Below are 27,008 nucleotides of genomic sequence, written 5' to 3'. Positions count from 1 at the left end.
ATAAAAGCAGAAAGATCTGTCAGTGCCTCCGGTCAATATTTCCACATAGTGTGTATGTATGCTGTGGAAATACTGCCCTCGAATTTTCTGGTAGTCTGTCACCTCCTGACCTGGGAGATAGAATCTCATGCAAGTGGACCCATATCTGATTAAGAAGGTCTGACAGCACCTCAGAAAGAACTAAGTCACTGTCATGACATAACAGTGAGAAAAACAGGAAATAAAGTTAATCCTTTTCATATACGGTGGCACATTAAAGCTTTTCTCCTGAAACCCAATCTGTTGGGTCATAACTTACACAAAACAAAAGGAATGGCTCAGATATGTGAAATGAGAAACATCTGAACCACAAGAAAGAAAAGAGAAACAGAAGTTTCATTCAAAGAGACTTTTCGCTTGCACAGGACTCATCTTTGGCATTTCAGCACTTAGTCATGAGACTGATCGATCTCCAGTGGCTGATTGCTTGAAGGATTAATGCTGGATTGCTGTAATTTAGCAAAACCAAGGTGACTGAGTAGCTTCATCTGGTATGCTGCCAAATAAGAAGCAATCTACATTTCTGCAGATGCAGTTTTCTTGTAGCTTTACTCTTGAACCTTCTTTTCCATATGGCAGATATTGTTTCTGCCACCAAAATCACCAACTTACAGTAGATAACAGACACAGCTCAGGACATGGTCTATAGTTTGGTAGGAGAGCCTTCAGTTATCAACAAGGCTCACTGCAGCTACAGTGTGATTAATACATACTATGAGTGTGATGAAAAATTCAAAAGGCAACTACTGCATCCAATAAGCACTTATTACTAAAAAGCCACTTTAGTCTATCACGATATTTCATTTCTCCAACCAACTAAGCTCATTTAATGAAAGAGAATATCTGATGGGATCACAAGTGAAGATAACCAATAAAACAAGGAACAAACTACCAGCAAATCCCTGCCCTCCTCCAGACACCACAGTTACTTGATCTGCAGCACTTCCCAGGGCAGAGTGGATGCAGTTTGAAGCCAATATGGTTTCTCCTGGCTTGTGATTTATAAAGAAATGCATTGTTTTTGTGGGTCCACAACTTCTCACCATAACTAGTTCTGACATTCGCTGATGTTTGCATTTTCTACTGGGATCCTTTTCTCTCTGCAGTAAAGCCAGAAACCCCAAACATTTTGTTTTGTCACACGGGGAAAACTGGAGTGCAAAGTTCTGGAATATGAGTCACAGTCTGGCTTGTTCCTTTTTATGGAGTTATTAACTACCAAGATTGTTATATGGAAATGGTGCTTGAAAGAGAGAAAAGAACACAATGTTACTGTACTAAATAATGGGTTCTATTCTCAATAACTCCATACAGAAAATCATGGAGTGATTCTGGAAATGCCTTGGCCTGACTGAAGCCTCAGTGTGGCTACATGTACATAAATGAAACATCAAAGGGTCACAGATTTTAAAAGGATAATAAAATATATGTGCAGACATGCATATAAATGTACATACAGAGAGAGAGAGGAAGGGAAGGGTATTTGTAGGCAAAAGAAGCTCTGTCTGATGTTCCAACTCATATATTTTCTGTGGTATCCTAGTTCCTTCTGTAGCAAGTATTTGTGGGGGATCACCAGAGAAAAAAAGAAAGCCATAATGGGATCCTCCAGATATAAACATATGTAAGAAGGCATTTCCTTGCCTCGGCAGGGAGGGAAGTGTTTTTCTGTCATTACATCCAACTTGTATCCCCCCGTTGTGATCTTCTTCATTGAAAAAAGAAGTTCAGATCCTACCAGTGCAGGTAAAATAATAAATTAATTACATGTTCAGTTTCACCGTGTGTGGGTATCCCCCCACAACAAACCCAGTGAGAATGGGGGTCCAGGAAGACTAGATGGCATTTTGCTCATCTTGATGGCACATACACACACAGGTAGTAGGATGTGTTTGTTCACAGATTTTTCAACCCAGCCTCATCTGATGAGATAGGCAACACCTTGCACCATTACCCCACAGCTTATTTGCATACAGGCAGATACCAACTGTGCGTGCAGCTGATCCAAAGCCTACTGAGAACAGTGGCAATTTAAATTGCAGAGGCTCTCCATGCCTGCGTACGCCCACAAGGGAAAGTTTTCACTAGTTGCTCAAAGTAAGCCTTGAAAATATACTGTTGTGTGTACCTTCTAAGTTTTTATAATACTTACTGCTTACCTTGACCTTAAGTGAACCGTCACCAGACTATCACTTCAGGATGATTTTACTTACATAGTATATATATTTTAAAAAATAATGTAAGACTTGCTTGTTTAGCTTTCAGAACCCAGCTAGAAAAGAATTCTGAAAGCCTTGTGAGCTTCTTACCTTATTGTTTGCCAAGTATAGGTAATTCAGGTTCTCCAGATGCTCAAATGCTTCCTCTGGCAGCCCTTAAAAACAAGAAAAACTCTGATCAGAAACACTGGCATCCCATTGCCTCCCTGCTTGGAAGTACCAGAGGGTATCTGTCTCTTTCAGAGAATACTTTAATACAAGATTTAAATATTCTTCATTGGCATTGGAACAACCTGTTGCAGACCTATTGTTGCTTTTTTTTTTTTTTTTTAATGAAAAACAAACCAAACCAAAACAGAGCATTAAGAGTAATGTCAGACCATTAGAAACATTAAGCAGGCAGAGCTGGTGGCCAACTCCTCTGTCAGGATTCACTTACAGAGCAGGTATAGACTTGCTGTACAGCTGATTATCAGTGCTTGCAGCAACCATGCTATCTGAGAAGTTTATTTTGTCATTTTTTAAATGGATCTGCAGATAGCTCCTCTTGGCAGAACATAATCAGAGGTTGTCTAATGATCAGATCAGTATGATCTATGACTATGAGGTTGCCATCATAACATCAGTAGCTGCATGTTGTAACTCCTCTTTCGTTCTGTTTCCCCACAAGCCATATAGCCACGCAGTAATCAGCTCAGAGTTGATCCAGCTCAAAGCTAGTCATCCTCCAATAATTATTATTTTTCAGCTGAATTGCTTCTCACCCAGATGATCACACAAGCACTACTGCAGTCACAATGGCAAGTGTGCAAATGGCACTTTCACCTGGCACTTCAATAACCAGAAGTGCAAGGTGAAGCTATTTCCCATATCAAAACATACATGAAACAGGGTTGCACTGAGGTTTGTAAAAGAAACATCACATCCAAAAGGTAATAATATTCAAGTCAGAATGTATTAAGCAGTCTTCTTTGTACTATGCAAGAGTGATATGCTTTGGGTTCCATGAAATGCCTGCATTCTCAATCAAAGCTGTTCCCTATCTTTGCAATAGAGATAGCAGGAGCATTCAGAGCAACTGGATAACATGAAAGCTAACAGTTATATATTTTGTATTGTGTACCCTTAATGTTTACTACAGCTACTTCTGCTTTCCTGACATTGGCAGTTGTCAGGTCTCTCCAATAAACGTTAGACTTAGCAAGCAACACCTGCCTACAGAAGTCACAATGTGTTTTAAAGGGCAGAACTTGCCTTATTTGTAATCTTTATTATTTGTATTATATTTAATTCAGCAAGGACCAAACTGGACTAAACTGCAGTGACTGACTGAACTAAACAAGTGGATTAAGAAAGAAGGTCAGTCAAGAGGAAATCATTCAGCATGTAGACATTTCTGGTTCTCAAGTGCATTGCATTGATGTGCCTGAGGGACTGGAGGGAGTTTCCTGGATAAGATCTCACGCCACAGTACACAGTGCTGCTGCCAGATCTCCTCCACTGGTTCAGTACGACTGCATTTTTATACACTGAGTATTATGTTTCAGATGATAAAATGCCTTCACAATCTGTGGGATGCTTACAGAAAACCACCACAGTCAAGTCAGTCCACAAAGTCTTACAGCTTTCCCTATCAGCTTTCCCTATCAGCTGTCACAGGGCTGGTGTTGCTGTGCACTTCACAGCTCTTCCACCTTACCTTTTGAAGTCAGCCTGTTGTTTTGCAAATTTAGAGTTTCCAGTCTGTGAAGACGAGCAAGCTCTTCTGGAAAGATTTCTTCTATCTGGTTGTTCTAAGAAAAGGGAGAGTGTTAATCATCAGCAAAGTAGTCCAAGAAAGTTCCCAATAAAACCCAGACTGTGAACTTCAATAAAGTTTGGAAATTAACCCACCATGTCAAATCATTGTCAACAGCTTTCTCTCCATAATGAGCCAAGTTTGGATCTCAAATACAATACATCAAAACCCAGCAGCATTTGAAGGCCTGAAACAAATTCTGTGGCCTGTGTCCACCTCTATAAATATCCAACTTATGCACTGGTAGCACGGAGTGCGATCATGCCTGGCAAGACCTATAATCCATTTGCCACAGCCTTGAAGTTGCAGCAAAGACTTTGCTACAAGGTTGGCACCGTGGAACTTCAGGTTTATTGCTGCTGTTATTTGAGTGTTGTTTTTAGCATGAAGGAATTTTGCCCCACTGCAAACTTGTCATGAGCAGAGAGTCAAACTGCATTCCCTTTCACTGGCTTTACTGCCAGGAGTGACTACCATCAGATTTTCATTGACAAGCTTACTAACATTTAGACCATTTATGAATTGAGCGTTTTAGCACCTAGAAGACTGGAAAAGGACCTGCTGTACTGGAAGCCAAGCTAATACACAGAAAGTGACAGCTGCTGCTCCAGAGTAGCTTTCCTGCTTTCGGCATTAGAGGCAGGAGCCATGCCTAGCACACGCCTGGAACAGATCTGCTGAGGAGGGTGCCAGCTGACATTACAGTTTTTTAACTGCACAGCACTTGGATGGAAAGCTCTGTACAAAATCTGCATGCTACCCATTGACCAGCCTTAGTAAATAGGGCAATAAACAACAAGCAGTTGGGTAAGGGCTAAAGCACAGTGGGCATTGCACCGCCTGTCTGAACATCACGGCCACCGCCACCTACTGCTGCAGCACTCTCTGGGCACTGTCCCTGGGCCTGGTGATGGCTTCAGCCAAGCTTCAGGTGCTCCCCTGGGCACACTGCTCACAGTACTTTAACTAGTATGTAGAATTGTGGATCATGACGGCGGGAAAAGACCTGTAAGATCATCTAGTCCAACTGTCCACCTACTGCCAATACTGCCTGCTGACCACGTCCCTCAGTGCCACAGGGACTTAATATCCAACCTGAACCTCCCTGGTGCAACTTGAGGCCATAGAACTGCCATGTAGGGCTGCCAGAACATTTCTTATTAAGTAAAGGAGTCTAGTCCATGCTTTTCATAGACAACTCAAAATCAAAGGCCTTTGCCACGAGAAGCAATTCTTACTTTGGACAAAAACTCCTCTCTTGGACCTGGGGAGAGAATAATAAGAAGAAAATCCAACCTTTTTTCCTCCCTTGACGTGTGGGGAGATAATTAAGGTGAAATTTCCCCACTCTTCTGAGAGGAAACCCCACAGGGCACTGAGGGAGCAGCAGCCCTGCTCTGGGACAGGAATGGTGGGGTGGGGGAGAGGAGATCCTGAGATGGTGGGAGACCCACAGGTGGGCGAGGGGAACTGGGTGCAGCACCAGCACCGGGCCTGCTGCTTCCAGCACACACCGAAGAGGCAGGATGGAGCCAGGCCAGGAGATGCAGGCTTTTACCTGCAGCGAGAGGTGATTGGTCAGCTCAGGCAGCAGCAGCGGGAACTCCTTCAGGTCGATGCCACCGCAGTCCACGACGCCCTCCTGGGTGCAGCCGCAGTCACGGGGGCAGCCGGGGGCCGGGCCTGGTGGGCGCCTCCTCCCCACAACACCCTCGGGGAAGTCGTTGGCGGCGGCACAGCCCAGCGCCAGCAGCCCCAGCACCAGCAGCTCCCGGCCGCCGGCTGGCATCGCCCCTGGAACAGAGAGAGGGGTCAGAGAGAGGGAGCAGCCCCAGCAGCCCGGCCTCCTCCGACCTCCTCCATCCCAGCGCCCGCCCTGAGCTGAGGGAACCACATTCCCGCTCCCCTCGCGTGCCCTGAGGTGTTCCCGCTCTCCCCGCATGCTCTGAGGTGCTTTGGAGGCCCCGCACCCCAGCTGCTGAGGCCTGAGCCCCCCACAGGTCCCCAACTGCAGCCGGGCCCCTGCCCCATTGCTGACCACTCACAGTGTTTATTGCATTTTTCATATTGAGAAATGCCAGATGATCCCGGAGATTTATACAGAAGGTTATGCAATGTTATTTCTGTAGCTGCTGGTCACACTGCTCAATGCGGTTACGCACAGGGAAGCGAAGTCTCCTGAGGTACACAGCGCCTCGTGCAGCCGGGGCTGCCTCACCGCACTGCGCAGCGCCAAGCTCCGAGCTGCTGAACCCCAAACGGGCTTCCTGCTGCGCCTGGTCAGTGCCCACCTGAACCTCCAAGGCCTGGCTGGTGCTCAGCGCTCATCTTTCTGGCAGCAGGTTAAAATAATGCGAGCAGCGGTGGAGCACCTGCCCCGCAGCCAGCTGGCCCTGCCCCAGCCCTCTGCCTCATCCCTTGCCCTTCTCAGATTTCACACTTAATGATTTGCACTCAGAACCAGTCGTGGCTTTTTTCCTTTTTTTGCAAAATTATTTGACAGCGATGAGCAATTCCTATTTAGGCTGAACTTTTTAAGGTCAAAAAGCAGAATGAATTCTGGACCTCGGTGTGAAATAAGTACTCCGTTCACCCCCTCCCAAGGCAGGCTGGCACCACCGACACTGCTCCCTTTGCAGCCCCAGGTCTGCCACTTGCACCTGCTGAATCTCCCCAGTCTCCAGGCACTGGGAAATCCTGCTGTGAGTCACAGTCATGAAAATGTCTTTAAACACTGACTTACACTTGAAGAAAGAGGAGAAGGTGGCATTGCAGGACAGAGCTCTGGCCTGAGACACGGACTGTTTTGGTTTGGTCCTGGTCTTTGCCACAAACACGCTGGGTAATTTTAAGCATTTAACATTGTTTGCTTGATCCCTCTAACCCTGCTTCACTATTCCACAGCTTCCATATCTGTACAAGCTGAAAATAATGAAATTAATCTCCTTTATAAAACATACCAGAGATCAGATGGTTTTCCTTATACGGCAATATAGCTAGATATTAATAGTGAGATCAAAATTGGCCATATGAGTATGCCAACAGTGGATTAGTAAAATCCTTAGTATTTGGTGACCTAACCTCAGAAAATATTTCAGAAATCTTAGAGAAAATAATCCCAGAAGATAATCTCAGGAAGTACGATAGATCAGATCCCTAACAAAATATTTCCCCCCTGTATCACTTCCTCTTACAGGTGTCTTCAAACAAAACTAAAGGAAAAAAAAGGGCTGCATACAGATGAAACCCAGCCCTGCTGTAACAGTGCCAACGCTTTCCATGGCAGGTTACATCATGGTTAGTATCAGGCTCTATGTTTGCTGCGTGCTGGTATTTCCACACCTATAGCTGAAATGATTAGCATGAAAACTAGCTAAGGAGAAAAAAAAAAGCATGAAATACCGCATCCACTGTGCAGCAAAGTTGCCGAGACAATCTCACCCCACTGCCTTCAATATGCATGCTGCTGCTGTGATGCCTTTGAAGGGAATGCTGCTCTGGTGCCACCAGGAGACAATTCAGATATATAGACATCTGCTTGCATCTGGAGTGCAGGCAGTAAAACCAGGCATGGTTTTTTCTTTCAGTTCAAAGAAAGCCTGCAGTAACTCACTCCGTTTAAATTCATTCCCATGAGCCTAATCCAAATCCTTACTAAGAAACCCTATGCAATGAGTAGCTCAAAACCCACTGGAAAGAGTACTCTTCCCTTGCTGTCAGGGAATCAGACTCTTTCACCCAAAGACTGAAGTTTCACTGAAAGCCACTTCAGGGCTTTCTGTGGCTGCATCTTTCTGAGTACACACAGAACCACCGCTGATTTCTGCACTTTGCTGCTGCACAGCCCCCTCCGAACCTCTCAAGAAGTGAGCTGAAGCATCAGGAGTTCTGTAGTTCCTCAGTGCTTACAATTACCTCAATAAACAGCAGAATCACGTTCAAAATACCTCACCTCTGTATCTGTTGGTTCTCCACACACATTCTCACACGACACACACACAGCTGAGAAAACATCCTCTCCTTCAATAGCAACAGGTTAAGCAAATTTGTGACTTACACTGAACGTCCCCTCTGAAAGCTGCGGCTGACAGGCGGGCTGCTGCATGGGGTCTGACCATCCAGCTTCTAGAGCAAGGAAGTGCTGAGAAACTCACCTCTGCCGTCAGAGATCAGATGAATGGAGAAGAACATTTCCCCTGCTCCCACAGGCTCCCTCGGCTCATGCCATGTCAGTTACACGCGCTGAGCTCAGAGCAAGTCTCCCCTTTCCAAGCCAGATCCGTTTCACATGTGAGCAGCAGAAGCAGAGAGACTAAAAGGCAACCCCCTACCAACGAGTTTTCTGCACTTCCCAGCAAAATCAGAGAGGAATTTTCCAAAGTCACCATATGGGAAAATGTGAGTAGGAAAGAGGAAGCAGCTATAGTCTGAATATAAAGACTTGGGCAAGAAACAATCTCCCACTGCTTTTTGTCAATGCAGTTTGTAAGATCTGTGAGAGATGCCAAAAGAAAGCATGCTGGATTTGACAGAAGCAGAGGCGGCGTGTGCTTTAGCACTGTATTGCAGCTGCACTGCCTGTTACTAGATCTTTCATTTTAGCTGCATTCAACACCAAATCTGAATTCCAGGTGGGAATGTCCCCCCGTTCCCTGGGGGCCTGGTTCAGATTAGGCAGGGGCAGACAGATCCACAGCTTTTCCTGTATTTCATCTTACCCCCTTTTAGTTCCCCCTGAGTTTAAACACACCAGCTGATCTTCAGGGACCAGGGGTACAAAGGCTGTGAAATGACAAACGTCTCAGAAGCAAAGCCCTAATGTGTAACGTAACACCTATTGACCCAATCTCTTCTGTATTTTCTAAGTCCCATATTATAGCATTAAACATCAAAGCACTCCCCCTCAACTCACTCCAGTCACTGTTAGTCCCAAAATCTCACATCTCCTATTTCTCCCCCCTTGGTAAAAAGAGAGGAGCACGCTGTTCATAACACAGCACACTCCAAGTGCACCGATACTTCCAAGAAAACAACGCAGCTGTTTGTCACTGGCAGCAGAGTTACTTCTTTAAATACAAAGCCACCTGTTTTGGGAATGCCCTGCAGCATACTGTACCTTCACAAAATCTGCAGAGGATCTCTCCTCACCAAGAACACGACCTTCTTGCTGTATTCCACAAAAAAAAAAAGGCACACCAATTCTTTCCTCTCGATTCCAGCTGAACTGAAGTCTAAAGCAATTAAGTTATTTCCTCCCTCTCCTCTTCCAGGCTCATATCAACTGGAACTGATCCCCCTCTGTGCCACGTGTAAGTTGCAGAAGTTATTGTGGGAAGAATGTTTTTACTGAAACAAAAACAAAAACAAAGCAAAGCTGGCTGCTTAGTCTTACTGATTCAGAGATCCAGAATGGATTTGCTTGCTCCTCTTTCTTTATTACAGCACCCTGAAACCATAAGACAAGATTAACGCTGTGTTTTCAGGGAGGAGACAATAGTGTGTTGATGCTGGGAGATCCCCCAGCTCACCCCAGTCTTCAGATAGAGCAACAGGAGGGATCCCCAGCTCACTGCAGAGGCTGAGGCAGCCCAAGAGGGAGAGGTAGAGAGCAGAATTCACCCTCCTCCAGAAGAGGTTTCTTCTGCATGTTTTTGTTGTAGAATTCTTAGCTATCATAGAGCATCCAGAGGTACTGCTGCGCATTACCAAAAAAGCAGTGTTACACCTCCTTTAGTGATGGGGAAACAGAGGCACAGAGAGGTGTCACAGCCAAGTCAGGACTATCTCACAGCACGGAGACTACCCAGCAGGACTGAAAATCGGGTATCCCAGCTGCAAAGGTAACAACCTTTACACACTGTGTTACAGATTACCCACACAGTCTGTTTTTTTTTTTTTTTTTACAAGCTTTCACTTCTTCCTGCCCTGTCATCTTGTGTCAACATACCCCAAACTTAAGATCCCCTGTCTCCAATGCCAACATCAGAATTCACACAATTCCCCAGGAAAACCAGAACCGGCGTCAAACCTACCCAAAGTGTTCTGATCCACCACTAAGCCGAGGGCTGTGCCCAGCGTGGTGTAAGGCAGACACTGCTTCTGTCACTACAGCTTTCTGGTGCTTTCAGAGGAAAGAAATTCCACTGCAGGACTCACAACTTAGAGTCAGTTGCATTCAGAATCTCCAGTCCGACTCAAGTCTTTGTGCCCCCGCGTGTTCCCTGCGGTGGTAGCTGCAGTCTAAACAAAGCAACATTCAGGTTCAAAACATGAAGCTGAGAATTCAGTTTAAATTCTGGTACGGTCACTTCTCCAGATTGCATGGACAGCATAAACAAATAAAGCACATCTCAGTCAAGAAACAACAGGGAAGAGAACAGAAGGTGTAAGCAGATCTATCAAGGCATGAGCATATTTAGGAAGGTGCAAGAACGCTGGCTTAGTTGGCAGCATTACCTCAGCTTACTTGAGATAAGCATGGAGCGAGGCACGAGGCAGTCAGGAGGGTTAAGTTTTAGTCGTAACAACATGTCATAAAACATTTTTACTTTCAGCTTTATTTACCCAATTTAAACAAGACTCTACAGAAACACTGACATTCCTCAAGGCTCCAGTGCTGTGTGCTGACACTGTGCCTTTAATTGAAAGCAGAGAACAAAGCCTATTAACAATTTTTTAAGTAACTTGCTGTCATTTGCTTTAAAAAATGAACAATCAAAACACTGAGAGTAAAAGGCGTTTTTGTCTCCAAGGCAGGAAAGGAAGTATTTTTCAAACCTAAGTATGCACAGCAGAGCCTGGCCAACTGCCTATTGGCATCTGTGTGTTGATCCAAATGAATTTTAAGATGTTTGTTCTCCCAGAGGATATGTACTATTCAAAAATAATAATAATAATAAAAGAATCCATGACTGCTTTTAATCTACCTGAAATATGGGACACAGACCCAGCATATTTTGCACTTGCTTTATGCTACACATGTTCCTTTTAGCTTGCTGCAGCATTACTAGGATAATTCTGTTACTATACCAACAGTAAATAACTAACATTTCCCAGAACAACCACACAGTGTCTTATAAACTCATCTGCCTTTCTCTCAGCAATGAATTCTTGTTACAGATATACAGTACAGAACAGCTCATGCTGTTACTCCAACAAATTACCCTGCTGTTTACTTAGGTAATAAGTGAATTTTTTCCACTTCTTGTGTTTTGCTGTTTTTCTTTCTCCAGCATTTGCTCTCCACATGTGGTTTGCTTCCACAAGGGTTGATTTCTCATAGTTGAGACTTTTTCCTGCCTTTTATCCACCAGGCTAATTGCAATCTTATTCTCATCCATTTAACAAGAGCTGACATCCAGCTCAGCACTCTGTGAAACAGGAAGCGATGGAGTTCCTGTTCCAAGGAGGTGACAGTTTAAACAGCTGTCATATGAACTGGGCATATGAGGGCTGCAGCTCCAGGCCCTATAGAACTGACCCTGTACTGGGATCACGGCAGCCTTAGCGGCTCAGAGCTGTATGTCCCAACAGGCCTACAGGGACAGAGCCCTTTCTGACCCTTTGGAAAGGCCGTAACACACAAGTCATTGACCCCTCTCCCCAACAGGATACCCAGCATGGCTACACAGTACTGCAGCCCCAAAAACTGGCTTATTTTGTGTCGCCGTTCCTCAGTGTTCCCCACCATCTCACTTCACTACTGCTGGTGAGTAGAGATGGGCAGAGAGCTAGCAAAATCGCAGAGCTTGTCCCTGTGCTGTAGGGTGCACTAAAGGTGTCCCCATTTGCCCTAGAGGCCAGCAAGGCACCCCAGTGTATCTTAGACACCGTAGAAGATTCCTGCAACTGCCCAGCATGTTTTATAGCCCCCTTCTGTACTCTCAGATGCCATAAGACTCCGAAGAAACCTCACTGCTTTCTACAGACTGTAGAGACCTTCCTGGGTCAATAAATATACCCTCAGAGTTGTAGTTTGTCCTAGAAGCTTCCTAGTGTGCACTGAGAGGACTCCACAGAGCCCCCAGGGTACCCTAGGGCATGCTAGAGTGCTCCCAGAGACCCTGAATGTGCTCTAAGCCGTACTGGAGGCTTCCCAGTGTACCCTAGAGGGCACCCAGGTCCTCCCACTGTAGTCTAAGACACACTAGAATGCTCCCATAACTTAAGTGCACTGTAGAGTGCCATAAAGACATCCTAGTGTGGAACAGAGGAATCCCAGGACTCCCCAAGCTTACTCAAGACCACTGTAGTACAAATACAGCCCCTCAAGAGAGCTCTAAGGTGCCCTAGAGGCCTTCCAGGAACACCCAGTGTACTCCAGCATCTATTAGAGCACTCCCAGTGCTCTTCAGTGTGCTCTGCCATGCCATATAGGGGCAAAGCCTGCAGCCCATACGTGGCCTGGCCCAGCTCATCCTGCAGCCTAAAACCTGCCAATGTTGATGTGATTGAACTTCATGACTGCTTCTTTGTTAATGAGTTCACTACCTCTGAAGCTCTTGGACTCTGCCCAGAAGGTAACAGCATCAGTGAAGCACACTGTTATACTAAAATGGAAAGTGTTACAAATATCTTTTTACTTCTTCATATGAGTTGCCTACAGGACAGATCTCATATATTTGAACACCATATTAGCTAACCTCGTGGGAGGAAAAACAAGCTGTCTGTGTAGTAACATAAAGATGTGTAAATTGTGGGAAGTATTCAACAAATTGGTGTATTACTGTATTTCTAGAGAAGAACAGAAGGCAAATTAAGGTGTTGGACAACTGTACAAAGTAACATGGCAAGCTTGTGAGATTGTGTGCTCCAGGACTGCAGTATCTGATGCAGTCTTTCTCTTAACTGTTTTTGAGTGACTGTGAGAAAATTTCATATTTTTGTCACTAGATGGTGTATTTTGCTAAGTCTGAGCATTCTCAATGAGACAACTTCATAGATCTTCAGGAAACATTGTTATGCAGCCCCCCAGTGTTGATGATAATTTTGCAAGTAATTCCTTTTGGAGATAACAAAGCAAAAGTCTTTTCACAGCAGTCACTACTTAGAACTAACATTTCTTTTACAAAAGAAAACCCACAAATTTCACGGTAGCTTCCTTAACATAATAACAGTAACAATAATAAAAGCTATTTCTGTTACGTTTGGGATCTCAAAATACTTATCTGATATTATTCCAACAAGCGGTCACTGTCTGTCCCTGTTTCTCAGCAACACAGGTTTTCCTTTGTGTTCTTTAACCTGCTCACCTTCTCCCACATGAGATGGCTCTTGAGGAGCACTGGGATTTGTGAGGATAATGCATCTTCTTTGTTGGGAACGAGCAGGTGGCAGAAAGCTGGGAAACAAACCTTGTAAATAGCACACCTTAACCTAAATAGCTGCAACAGCTCCATCACCTACTGTCTAAAAAAGATAGCATTGGGAAAATTGGAAAGAAAAACACACCAGTTAAATGGGAGCATGAGTATTCATGATAGAAGAATCCCATTGCTAAGGATGTGTTAATCCTTGTCAGTTCCACAGTGAAAAATGTAGAGGCAATTACTGGTATCTGTGCCTCTCTCAATTGCAGAGGATTGAGAAGAGCCATGCAAATGCAGAGCCATGCCTGCAGGCAGTTGGTTCCTTTCCCAGTTGAGCATCCAGAAGGACAGCTCTGTGCCCAGTGGAGGGCACATAAGTTCCCAAACCATTCCAGGACATGGCGTCCTGTGGGCACACACTCTCCTTCGCACTGGGGAGTCTGGGGGTGGTCTGCTCAGTCTCAAACATGGATGGAATTACAGAACTTCTTACGCATTCTTTCCGTAGTGTTTCTCTTAGGAACGCATAAGATTCACTGCATTCAGTGCAGACTCTGCCTATGCCTTGCTCATGCAGCTGCTTATGGGTAGGGATGGAGTTCTGCGGACGGTAAGAGGGAAGAATTTGTGCAGTGAAACTGAATCGTAACTGCAGAATAGTACAGTGAGACAAAGGGTAAACATAATCTTAAAACCAAGGCTGCACTGAAATGGGATTAATATTCATTTCAGGCCTCCCAAGAAAATATCTTCCAAGTTATCCGAGCAGTAAAGTCTTAATGTTCTCAAATCATATGGCACGCATTTAATGTATTATTAGGAAGGAAGATCACAGAACACACCTGCAGTGCGTTCCTTCTGTTAACTAGCTAGGCCAACAGCAATTTCAATCACAATACAATTTGTATTTGAGGAGTTTTTAATTCCATTGTAATATAGTACTATATTCTTATGAGTGTTTATAATAGCAGAATCATAGAATCGTTTGTGCTGGGAAGAACCTTTAAAGGCCATTTAGTCCAATCCTCCCCACACTGAACAGGGACACTCACAGCTCCATCAGGTGCCCACAGCCCCAGCAGCCTGACCTCAGGTGTCTCCAGGGACACTCACACGAACAGCACAGAAGCGTGGCTCTTAGGCACACACCAAGGTGGCAGCATGTGAGCACCATGCCCACAGCATGGTATAGCCAGGAGGAGGCAGGCCAGTGGGGCCCAGCTGGTGCTGCAGCACAACCTGGGCCTCAGCAGGGTGATGGTGGTGACATCTCTATGATGAAAGATGTGGAAGTTCCTCAGTCCTGACCCACGTATGGCAAGTGCGTCTAATGGACTGAGACAGAGTTGATGAAGCATCTATGGGCAGAAGCTGAGGAAGGAAAAAAATGGATGACCATGGAAGCCCTAAGTGACAATCTGTATAAAATACTCAATTTAGTGCATGACCATGAAATCTATGTTTACAAATCCAAGGAAGAGATGCACAGAAGAACAGGAAAATTATATTTAATTTTCTATTAAACTTCCAACCAGAATACATGTTCCCAAAACAGAAGTCAAAGCTTTTACAGATAAGAAATTCATAATGAGCAACACCAGATTTTCTCAGGAGAAAACAGGTAAATATTAGTTATATTCCCTCTCTGCTCTCCTGACAAACCTTACCTTTGTTCAAGGTTAAGTATTATCAAATTCTGTGAATCTCAAAGCAACATTCTAGTTGCTACCTACCTGTGGATAGCTTTAACTCCAAAGTAGTAATAAGAAAAGTATTTTATAGCAAATTCCTGAAGGCAATTTTAAAAACATTGTTAGAGATCCCCCTTTACAAGACCATTTTAATTTATGCAGCAGCAGATTTGTTAGAACAGAAGTCTGAAAGCATTTGCATGATCTCCTATTACAGTCTTTTAAAAATGCAAATTTAAGTGATAGATCAAACTATTTGTAACCTTCCTCACTCTCTTCCCAACTAACCTGAATACACAGCCTCCATCAACTGAGTTTTATAAAATTTTTCTTAGATTAAAAGAAAAATTTGTTTTCATAATACGCACCATAAACCATTTGCAAGAGTTACTGCCTCAAGCTTAGCCTAAAAATCTTTGCCATTTGCAAACTGATGGAATTTATTAAGCGAGTTAAGATCTCTAACCACTGAATTTAGGTGAGAGAGGTCCAAATAAGCCCAGTCTGTGTCAAGTTATCAACATCCAGCATCATTCTAACTTGTTGTAAAGAGTATGAAGTACTAACTGTTACTTCAGCAAGCTCAAAGTTTAGCTTTTCCTGGCTGAAGTTGTAGGTTCTGAAGTTTCATTGCCATGCCCATGTTCCCAGAAATCTTCAATTTGCCTTGAAAGAAGGCCTAGAGAGAAAAAAAAAAATAGTATGAAATGCAATAGCAATGCAACTCATTACCCCAGTCATACTCCTCCCAAAAGTTCGGTGTTGTTATACACCTGCAGGTCTTGGCCTGCAATACTGTAACTCCAACAGTTCTATCAGACACCTGGCATTCATTCATCAACAACTGTTAATTTCTGACACTAAAAGGAAGAACAGTAGGCTGAGAAAGTATACTTACTACCTTTGTGATACCTGAAGAGAATAGACTTGGTACTGCATATTACTTGGGTTATCAGAAAGCCCTCCCAGCCACGCAGTTTTAGAGGAAGGGATTTATTCAAATAATCTAAGCTGAAATACACTCAAAAAAGCTCCCAAAATATCAGTACTGTCATACTTTCATCTACATTACACTTACTGTCTGAGGATTCATTTTGCCAGTCATCAGAGCTAACAGATCGGTGTCAGCCATCGTAATTGTACAGTCTGCCTTCTTATCTGTAAAACAGAGTTGACTATGAAGATTCAGACAGAACAGTATCACAAACTGCAAATCCCCAAAGAATCTGCCGATACTCCAGACCAGCACAATGGTACCTGAAGCATTTTTAGACAAAGAGCATTAAAAAATATCAATAAAGGATCACTTCAGAGCCTACATGCATCTGCGCTGTATTGTAGCACAGACCATCCCAACGCTGAAGGAAGATGGAGCTTTCTGAAAAGTGCTAAGCAAACCCATCCATAAAAAAAAAAAAACCTACTTGTAATCATATAGAATATTAATTACATGTGTTCACTATCATCCTAAGTTTCACCTAGCTAGTATTATAATCAACACAAAATAAACGTGCTTTCCCTTGATGCTTTCCAAAGATACTCATCACTGAATTTTGCTACCTTCTCCTCAAGCAGGAACACGAGCATTCTAAAAGCTCTCATTTAAATTAATTGAAATCCAGAAGGTTTTTGCATCTTCTTACAAGAAATGACTGGATATTTTTCAACATCCAGATTTAAGTACTAATACATATAGTAAAGGGCTAAAAACTTCACACATCTTTTCCTCCAGTCACTGTATTACTAAACCTAAATCTTTGATAAAATCTTACCCACGCAACAGAAGAGTACTTTTCTCTCCATAATATCTTAGATAAATGAATTCCAAATCAATCTCCTTTCACATTTTCAATTAAAAGCTTTACAACGCAGGCTCATGGATAGGCATGATTTTGAGAACAGAATGTCATCATTGGCTTTATCTTTACATTAAAAGGACGCAGGTATTAGACAAGACATTTCCATGGCAAGGGTACAAATCCTTTGTCTCCAATACTTTTATTGGGAACCCACCACCACCACCCAGTCCTCATGTCATATCTATGCCTGCCTTTTTTAAAACAGACCTGAAGCTTACGTCAGCTAGTACAGCACTGAAATCAGGTAAGTTTTATTGCTTAACTAGCTGCAGAGAAGGAACTAGACAAGACAGACCAGTCTACCACCTACCGGTGTCCCACAGAGCACCTGACAAAACAGAACAAAAACTAACAAATAAAAAAACTACACACACAAACCCACAAAACAAGAGTTCTGTTTACTTCTCTCCTGGTCTCTGTGGGAGTTGAGTGACACAGCTGATGGGTACCTCTAACAAAACACACACCTACCCACACAAAATTCACAGGAGGAGAAGTCTTGGTCCTAAACACCACGGAATAAAAGTGTCAGTATTCAGAAAAGTTTATAGCTAGAGTAACACTAACTCCAGTTTTGTTCAACATGACTATCACTTCAGCAGAACAGGAATTTTTAACATTTACGATCATTTTATTCATCTTCTGCAACGACACGACAAAATAACACTGACCTGAATTAACTGCTACTGAGCCTTTTCCATTCTTCACATCTACTACCCAGGTTGCCTCCTTCCCACCAGGACCATCTTTTATTTTGAAGGCAAAGACTCCACCAATTTTCTTGACAAATTGTTCTCCTTCCTGTAATGGACACGTAATGTGCACGTTACTCATTTCCTTCAGAACAATTTTAGAACAGATAAAGAGAAAGCACTTTAAAAAACTTCACCCTTTCCATCAACAACTTCTACTACCTATAGAACTATTCCTTTCCCTCTACTAGCCTTCATTTAAACAACCACTAAGAAAAAAAACACCCATGGCCATCTTTCTCTATTAAAATCTATCCAGCAAAACAAAACAAAAGACAATTGCCCCAACAGTCTTGTCTTGCTGTCTACCAAAGCATGATTTCTTCTTTTACTCATGCTTACAAAGAAATAGATAACAAACGTTTGAGTTTCTTGTATATGGCCTAAATGCGTCTCTTCTCAAATACTCTTGTACAGGTAAGGGCTGCCTAAAAAAAATGCTGTATGGTACAGAACTGAAAGCAATTTGACAGTGAACTGTTTCAACAAGCAGTACTGAAAAGGTGATTTATGCTATTTATGCTAGTGCATTCCCTCCAGGTTTTGCACATGTCCTGTCATAAATTAAGAAGGCATTACACGTAAAAGAAGTCCCAGAATACCTCTTGGAGCTTCTTTTCTATCTCTTTGAAGACCAAGTGTGACTTAAATCCATCAACAGCCGCGCTGAGAGGCACGGCCGTAACTCGGCCATCACTGGGGGAAAGAAAAAAAAATCATTTAATCACATTTTCAACATCTTCAAATTACTGCAAACAGACCAACACCGCTGAGAAGGGCCACACTGAAACGCTTCAGCAACACAGGGCGACCCCACCAAATCCAAGCAGAGCTGACTTTCTGGGGGTGAGACAGCAGGGTCACAGCCACCTCCAGCACGCAGCCGCTTCAGATGTGCAGACAGGATATGCAGTAAGGAAAGCAAACCATCAAGATCAGTCAGCCAACTCTGTCGCCACACTGTGTGCAAAGAGAGAAACAGCACAACCACCACCTCAAGGACTACTTTTTTTTGTGTGTGTGTGTGTGATCAAATAAACTCCTTTACAGAATGGGTCCAGAAGTTGTTGTATTCCTAGAAATGACCCTAAATTCTGCCACCACCTTGCTTAAGAATATCTTGTAGTTAATGTTATTCTAGCTTCAATTTACAGTGGAAGCTACAAAGATTCACTGCTCCATCACAGCTAATAGCTGAAAGTCTTGTCTTTCCCCCAAAGAGTGACACTCAATCATTTTTATCGCTTTGAGTACCTTCTATGAAATAGGTTGATATGTTAAGTAGCCAGTCAGCTGCTTACAACTTTTATTTTGTATAAATTAACTGGTTACAGGATCTATTTGGGGGCATTTTGCTACTGCAAGAAAAGCTTCAGCCCTAAAGGTCACTGGGCACTGATTTACTTCCCACTTTCCCACTGAGAGCATTCCTGTATTTCGTGCACCTTCTCAACAAGCCATCACCAAATCCAATGCTAAATGTCCTGCCCCAGCTCATACAAGACATCACTCATTCACAGACCATCAATGCTGGTTCCCCTTTTCCCTCACAATTCACGTACACCTGTTTGCTGTTTCAGGGGGTACTGAGCGTTGCAGAGCCATCATCCCACATCTCTACCCTGCACAGCCTGACAGGAGCATGACAACTAATTCCTCATTTGTGCAGGGACACCTGGAGATCAACTGGGTATAGAAATATCCAAAGAAACAGTTGGAAAAGCAAGTTTATAGTTATCATCATCTCCTCTTCTGGAAGCAGAGCTCAAAGCTGTGGTCAGGTATGACACTGCTGAAGTGACAGAATCACTTGAAGAAGTGCTGCCAGAACAACTATTTGTGCGATGCTAAGAGCAAAGCACTCCTGTAGATGTTTGCTAGAGGAGCAATTGTAGGGACTGTGTCACTTGAAGACAACACACAGCTGCTAATAAATGAAGGATGTACCTGCAGGATATAAAGCTGCAAGGTATCTACAAAAAAAAAAAAAAAAAAAGCAGCATTGTTTTAGGAACTAATCCAAAACAAATCAAGTTCTGCTATCGCTTACATCTTAAATTCTTGGCAACTCCTACCAAACCCACAGATTATAGGCAGGATCTGAATCTAATGACTGGGTCTGTGTGCACCTCATAGCCATGCAATGCCGCTGCCTTTCCCTCACTTACACAACGCACAGCACCGCTCAGTTACATAACTACCACCTCAACACATCAGCTGCAGTGTTTCATTCCAAAGTCCCTTACACGTTGATGCAACTCCCTGTGCCAAAGTCTTTCAGGGAACCAGGGGTCTGCAAACACCTTCAATGCAGGTGAAACACGGGCTGCTGAGGGGTGAGGCCCCAGCAGTACCACGGCTGCAGTGCCCCGTCCCTGGAGGTGCCCACAGTCACGGCCAGGGCAGCAGAGCTGTGCTGGGGGGGCATCGGGATGCCAACTCATCTCGACCACTCTGTGTTTTACTGCCTCGGGATGCACATACGAAATAATGAAGACAATTCTCTACGCTGATGAAAGTGAAGTTATAGGAAATCAATGCATTTCTTTGGGAGAACCTCCAACTGCAGAGGCAAAGCTTCCCACAGCAGACAGGAAGGCGCTGCCCCTCAGCGCCTGGAGCTGAACGTTGTACCCACAGCAGCGCACAGAGCGCTCTGTGCTCACACGGAGTTTTACAGACACAGCTCAAAGCGACGGATAAAGCAGGGCACGGCCTAAAGCATCGCCCTCGTAAAGCATCGCCCTCAGACTTCCAGCTATGCACAGCCGGGCCCTCAGCAGCGAGCCCCGGCTACAGCTCGTGCCTTCAATCCCTGCTTCGCCTACGGAAAGGCAGGTCGGGGTGCCGGGAGCAGAGCGTTACGCACACCCGGCCCCGCTCGCACACACGGCGCAGTCCCGCCGCTCGGAGCCGCCTCCCGCGCCGCACACGCGACCCCCCTCAGGGCTCAGCCCCCCCTCAGGCCCGGCGCTCACCTGGCGGCTCCGGGGAAGCCCATGGCGTACAGCGTCACCACCACAGCCCCGCCGAGGCCCAGGTTGTGCTGCAGCGCCCGCCGCGCGCCGCCCACTTGCCGCCTCCCGGCCAGGCCGCGCAGCTGCCAGCAGAGTTCGGCGCACTGCGCCAGGCCTGAAACATCGAGCGGAGAGCGCCGTGTGGGCGGGAAGCGGGGCGGGAAGGGGGCAGCGCCGAGCGGGAAGTTGTGTGCTCACACGCGGCTGTGGTAAATCTCTCCGAAAGCTCAGTTTTAAAGTACGACAACGAATGAAAAGAGTTATTGAAGCCAGTTCTGCTTTTGCCCATCCAAACAGCAGCGGGAAGCACCTGCCTGCTCCAAAACGGCTCCGTGCCCCAAGGTGTGACCGAGCGCAATGCGTTTGCGTTACCTGTGGCACCAAGAGGGTGTCCCTTTGAAATCAAGCCGCCGCTAGGATTAATGACCCACTTTCCCCCGTAGGTATTGTCTCCTCTGTCAATCAGGTCACACGCTTTTCCTGGTGGAGCAATATTTAGAAAAGGAGAAACGCTCAGTGGTTTTTAAAACATCATTTTTCAGTTCTGGCGTCACAAACCAAAGGTGCTGCAAACACTTTCTGTCCGCTAAACCTTAGAAATACATCTGCGAGGGCAGGCTGAACTGAGCCCAGCAGCCTTGGTGAGGCTTGGCTTACGAGTGGAGAAAGGGAAGGTGGGAGAGGAGCCAGGTGGTGCCTGATGGAAAGGCTCGTTCTACTTAGCTGTCCAGCTGTGCATATGCAGTGTTGTGACATGGCCAGCATAACGCAGTCATTAGTTGTTATATCAAGGAAGCTACCATGAAAATTATGGGTTTTGTATAAGAAAAGTTAGTTGTAATTAGTGACTGCTTTCCTTTATCTCCTGAAGGATTTACTTGCAAAGTTATCATCAACACTAGGGGGCTGCATAACAGTGTTTCCTGAAGGCCTATGAAGTTGTCTCATTAAGAAGGCTCAGACTTAGTAAAATACACCATCGAGTGACAAAAGTTTGATGTTTTCTCAAAATCACATAACAAAATTAGAGAAAGACTGCATCAGATACTGCAGCCCCAGAGCCCTTAATCTCCTTCTCCTGCTTGCTTAGAAGAGCCACTCCTGTACAAGCTTGCTGCATGATTTCATACAGTTGTCCAACACTTCAATTTGCCTTTTGTACTCCTATAGAAACCACAGTAACACCTCAATTTGTTAAATACATTCCACAATTTGCACGTCTTCTTTATGTTACTGCACAGGCAGCTTGCTTTTTCCTCCAGGTTAGCTAATATGGCATTCAAATGTATAATACCTGTCCAGTACACAACTCTAATTGTATGAAGAAGTAAGAAGATATGGGTAGCACTTCCCATTTTAATAAAACAAAGAGCTTCACTGATGCTATTACCTTCTGGGCAGAGTCCAAGAGCTTCGTAGGTAATGAACTCATTAACTGAGAAGCAGTCATGGAGTTCAATCACATCGACATCAGTAGGTTTTAGGCCTGCTTTTTTAAAGCATTTTTCTGCAGCTTTTTTCGTCATATCATAACCAACCTGCAAGAAGTTAAAATATCATTAAAGAAACAGCTACCTGTTTCATTCCTTCGCTTAATTTTTAATGTGCCTCTATTTATCCCACGAGCGAAGATAACCCGTTGGAGGTGGCATTCTCATTCACTTTAGTGCATCTCCTACCATAGCCTTTCATGACTACACAACAGGTTCTTTCAGCTCCGGAATTATATTAACATAAGGAAAATGGATTTAAGTTTTATTCATCTTATAAACAGAGAAATTAAACAAATGGCTTAGCATGAGAAACTACATTTCTTCCAGTTCAAGTTTCTATTAAGTAGCCTTTAAATAATTAAATAGATTTTTAATGTTTATTTATTTCTTAGTGTTATTTCATAACTATGCTGTTTGCCCACTTCACCTGCCCAAACTTACAGCATCATTAGGACTTGCAGGTATTTAAAAAAATCCCGATTATTATGGACTATAGGACCACAAACCTACCATCTTCATACAACTGTTCTCTTCAAACGTGCTTGGGTAATCAGTAGCCATCACCTGGGCCAGGATTTCCACAGCTTGAGGCTGTAACTTATGCCTTTTCACAAAGTCCTCACTAGCCAAAATTGCAGCTGCGGCGCCATTCGATGTTGGACTGATGGAAAGAAAAATAATGTCCTCATTCTGAATTATTAATGTTGATCTTTTGTGGCATTACATTTGAAAACAGAGGATAAAAAAATGCATGTTGACTGATGCAATTGTAACTACAAATTCCACAAGTGTTTGCTGAAGACCCTCAGTTTTTAATGCTGCCCACTGGAGTTATATATATATATATATATAAACTTTGAAAAGCATCACATCTAAAAAATTAGAAAATCCTTAAAATGAACCGTAACTTTTAATTTAACAGTAAACTAACTATTTAAATAGATGAACTACCAAATTTGTCTTAACAAGATTTCCTTCCCAATGCAAAGTTCTCTCCTTACCAACACTGTAAGACAGTCAAGAAATCAAAAACTTTGCGAGACTGCAGAACTTCATCTAATGTGTATTTCTTCTGGAACTGGGAATAGCTGTGGAAAACACAGATGCCATTTTAGACTTAGTACAGTCCTTAGGAGTAGACGTTACTAATATCTCACTATCATGCAACTAACTATATAGCTGTTTTTACTAAGTACAAGACAATGGATCTAGAATTTATACCAGCTATAATAAACAACACATTTCTAAAAACTCTATCAGTTTTGTAGGAATTGTGTACAGGCAACACATGCTCAGTATAGAGTTGGAGAGTTTTACTCACGGGTTGTTGGTTGAATGGCTGTGATTCTTCCATGCAATTTTTGCAAAGTACTCTGGATTTGTCCCTGGAAGGAAAAAGTAAGCCATGTTGGAATACGTGGTTTAAACACGACGTTCCAGCATAACTTTTTAAATACTGTATTAGTGTCATAAGAATTTGAACTTCACAAACAACTTTACAAGGGACTGCATCAAAGCTTTCTTTTAATTCAACATAATTCTACGAAAGGTGGTTGAGTTTTAGGTAACGGATCACTCTACTTGAATATTCAATGCTCCCTAACATAAAAATAGTTTATTTGAAGTATTGCTATATTACTGCAACTTGAACACTACTTTTCATAGCGGGACAAAGCAGTTGCTGTGAAATATTGGCCTTCTAAAATTTCTCCACATGCTAGCCTAAACCCAGGTGTAAATAAAGGATGCTGAGCAGACTGGCATGCTATCAGGGGGGCAGTTCCCTTATCTGGTGAGACAGTAAGAAATGGCTGTGGCAACAGCCCAGTACTATACATCAAATCAAACACTCTAAAGTTTTTGTCACAAAATTCAGTCACAATCCTGCCTACCCCTCCTCAGACAAAAAGAATGAAGGAAATTGCACAGTCTTTTTCTATAGACCTTACAGAAGCACAAACCATCCCACTATGGCAACTAACAGATACTCTGCATCAGTGTTTTATTCCCACAGGTATTGTTCACCTACACCTCACCCACTTTTCTTGTAGACAACCCTTTACCCAAAGTTACTCGCTGTGCACATTGCAGCTGAGGTACTTGTGTAAGAGAAAGAACACTGAATGCTGTTGCTTTACAGAAGTGAAATTCTAGGATGTATCTTTTTAAAATCACTTCTGGAAAAGATGATAGTGGCAAAATGTATTTTAACTATACCGTATTTCTCCATATGTTCTTTGCCAGCATTTGCAAACATCTGCGGTGTTATTGGAGCACTTGCTAAGCCATATTTGTTTATCATGATTTCTAAATGTTTGTCCATTGGATTAGTTCTGTCTGAAAACTAAAAAGAAGAGAAACAGCTATAAAGTAAATCATAATTTCGTTATTCTCTATTAACCTCACCTTGAATATATTCTTTGCAAACTACTAAAAGCATGATGGACCACTTCAAATTAATTCTAAAACATTCCACGCTAAATCTGCACATTGTAGCTGCAATCAGAATCATAAAACTCATTACAAGTTTCTACGAGCCAAAAAAGAAAGGTTTATTTTGTAACTATCTACAGCAGTGTGTTAAACCAGCTCACACTTAGGAGAACGTCTCAGAGAACGAGGAGGCGTTTTCCATCTGCGAATACAATGCAGTGTGTAAAACATTCAGACACTTACACCTGAAGCAAGGGATCCTTTTGCCATTCTCTCAAAGCCAAGTGCCAGAACACAGTCTGCCAGACCTTAAAATAAAATTTGTGGCTATTTAGAACACAACGTAGCTATGAATGACAAAACGTACTATCAACTTCCTCATTACAATAAATACCCATTACATCTACCAGCCATTCTTCCTCCCTTCTCAATTCTTAGAAGTGAGGCCAGTTGGGATGGGGATGGTTCTGTTACAAAAACATTAATACCAAGACTGAAAAATCACCAGAGGACTTAGCTTTATTTTAGAACAGTTCTCCACAGTTTGAGAACAATTACCTTATATGACCAAGCACTTCTCTCTCTGCCAGTAATACCAGAATAATCGTATGGAACCTTCCTATGGTTGTCGTTACAGAAACATAAGCAATTAAGTGCAAGAAAGTAGGAGAATCCACAAAAGAACTTAAGAAACAAAAGAAGCGAGTTATGTTTATAGAAATAAAGAGTGTGAGTTACTCAGCTGCAGAGCAAAACAACTCACCTCCCTCTACCAGCTGTCTGGACATGAACAAGGCAGTAGATCCAGTAGCACAGTTGTTGTTAACGTTAATGATAGGAATCCCTGTTAAACCCAAACCGTGGTAGATGGCCCGTTGTCCACAAGTTGAGTCACCTTTATGCAAAGACATAAGATTAACACAAGGTACATACAACGCCACCGCGCAAGCCTGAAAGTCTGAACTGTCATCTTGACTGTCTCTCAGCCACACACAATAGAAGAACCTCAGAAAGAAACAAATCATCGGACTTTAATAACCAGGAGCTTTTTATTATCTGAAACAGATGGGAAATTGATGGGATCCCCCTTAATTTATCCACACAGAGGGGGATAAACTTTACCCACATCTGTGAGTGTCACATATCACACACATCACGCACATATCTCAAGTACAGGATGATACTCACCATAAACATAACCCACACAGGCCTGCTCCACTGCTGAGTACGGAATCCCAGCATCAGCTAAAGCCTTCTGGCCTAAAGAATTTTGGAAGTTGGGGAGAAAAAGGAAAAAGTTCTGAAAAAAAGCAGCTCTCACAATCATAGCAAGCAGGCTTAGCTTAGTGCATGTGATTTGTGTGTCTACACAACAAGCAGAGCGGTGAAAGTTCTCTATTATAGGACACCAACGGTCCAAAAGTTCCGCCTCTTAACTCTCACTGGGACAAGCCTGTGGTCTTCTTAGTTCTCAGCAAGCTCCTTTCCCAGCAAATGCCAACCAATCAGTCCCGTATCCAGGCACAAAGACTGCGGTTGGTCCCAGGGAAGCACGAGTAGCATGCACAGATAGGAAAGGATGTGTTTGATGCAACTGCAAGGCATCCTTTTGACTTTGGTCCTGTAAGGCTGAAGGTCAGTTCTGTGACAGTGGGCTTTCTTACCAGTTTTAGATCTGCTTCTTACGTGCACCTGACTTCAAATAGAGTTGGTGGTCAAGCTCAGTGCTCTCTTACTGCTGACTTACCAGCCTCTTTAGCCAGGTCAGGATAATCAACACTGTTCTCACTGGGCTTTGCAAACTGACAAGAAAAAAAAACCAAACAGAACAAACGGCTGAGATTTAACACATCCTTCGCTCAAATTGGTGCATTGGCCTCAACGATCCCCCCGGAGATCTACTGCGATTCTGTGACTTAAGAGCCATAAAGGAACACGTTTGTAAGCAATCCGTTCTAAATCCCGTTCGCTAACGTAAGCCATTTAACTGACCCGAAAACACGCGGCCAAAGTCCGCACAGCTCCGGGCGCCGCTGCCAACCCGCACCGTACGGAGCGGCCCTCCCGCTCTGCTAAACCCCGGCGCTTCCCTGCGCTGTGCCCATCACCGCGCCCCGACGGGCGCAGCGCTCACCCCGCGGGCAGTCCCAGCACTGACAGCTCTACGCATCGTTGGGCGTTCGTAGTTGACGCGCTTTCTCCTTACGCTTCCCCTCCCCCACCTCGCTCTGGCCGCCCGCCCGCCCCTCACGGGCTCTCCTCAGCGCTCGGCCCGACCCCGCGGGGCCGCACGGCTACCTTGGTCATGCCGACGCCCACCACGAACACCCGGCGCTGCATGATGGCGGCGGGACCCCCTCTTTCCTCACAGACCCCGCGCGCGACAGCTGAGCGGAGGG

At 43.9% G+C, this 27,008-nt stretch overlaps 2 protein-coding genes across 7 annotated transcripts in view; both read right to left on the bottom strand.

The window, feature by feature from the left end:
• PODN (podocan) overlaps positions 1–15,625 on the bottom strand; it is a 31,705-nt gene extending 16,080 nt beyond the window's left edge. Inside the window, exons 1-5 of one of the 6 annotated variants that reach the window (XM_046944900.1) lie at positions 9,173–9,342; positions 6,800–6,978; positions 5,615–5,850; positions 3,958–4,051; positions 2,349–2,413 (exon numbers count right to left, since the gene is read on the bottom strand). In XM_046944900.1, coding sequence (XP_046800856.1) covers positions 2,349–2,413; positions 3,958–4,051; positions 5,615–5,845 — 390 coding nt within the window. In that variant the 5' untranslated portion in view covers positions 5,846–5,850; positions 6,800–6,978; positions 9,173–9,342. Of the gene's footprint in view, positions 1–2,348; positions 2,414–3,957; positions 4,052–5,614; positions 5,851–6,347; positions 8,288–9,172; positions 9,343–10,088 lie in introns of those variants that run through there. The other 5 variants (XM_046944901.1, XM_046944899.1, XM_046944898.1 and 2 more) reach the window with 5 other exon arrangements.
• On the bottom strand, positions 14,857–27,008 carry SCP2 (sterol carrier protein 2). Its single transcript, NM_001305200.2, has 16 exons — positions 26,908–27,008; positions 26,357–26,411; positions 25,798–25,869; positions 25,373–25,504; positions 24,853–24,917; positions 24,394–24,520; positions 23,498–23,561; positions 23,178–23,264; positions 22,687–22,837; positions 22,074–22,221; positions 21,056–21,163; positions 20,645–20,798; positions 18,269–18,362; positions 17,586–17,715; positions 16,134–16,213; positions 14,857–15,734 (listed from the first exon to the last, which is right to left on the bottom strand). Exons 1-16 carry the CDS (start codon positions 26,947–26,949, stop codon positions 15,639–15,641), a joined length of 1,605 nt encoding a protein of 534 aa, NP_001292129.1. The 5' UTR covers positions 26,950–27,008; the 3' UTR covers positions 14,857–15,638.

The sequence above is a fragment of the Gallus gallus genome, chromosome 8 (assembly GCF_016699485.2).
Source record: "Gallus gallus isolate bGalGal1 chromosome 8, bGalGal1.mat.broiler.GRCg7b, whole genome shotgun sequence".
Lineage (NCBI taxonomy): Eukaryota > Metazoa > Chordata > Aves > Galliformes > Phasianidae > Gallus > Gallus gallus.
Note: the sequence above shows the minus strand (reverse complement) of the source record. Positions and strands in the feature narration are given on the sequence as shown.

Excerpts from the sequence above, each read along its gene's own strand:
- SCP2 (NM_001305200.2), bottom strand. The coding sequence starts at position 26,949 with ATGCAGCGCCGGGTGTTCGTGGTGGGCGTCGGCATGACCAAG. Across the intron at positions 22,838-23,177 it reads TTGACTGTCTTACAGTGTTG|TCCAACATCGAATGGCGCCG; the intron begins GTAAGGAGAGAA and ends TCTTTCCATCAG. Across the intron at positions 17,716-18,268 it reads TAGAAAAGAAGCTCCAAGAG|GAAGGAGAACAATTTGTCAA; the intron begins GTATTCTGGGAC and ends TGTCCATTACAG.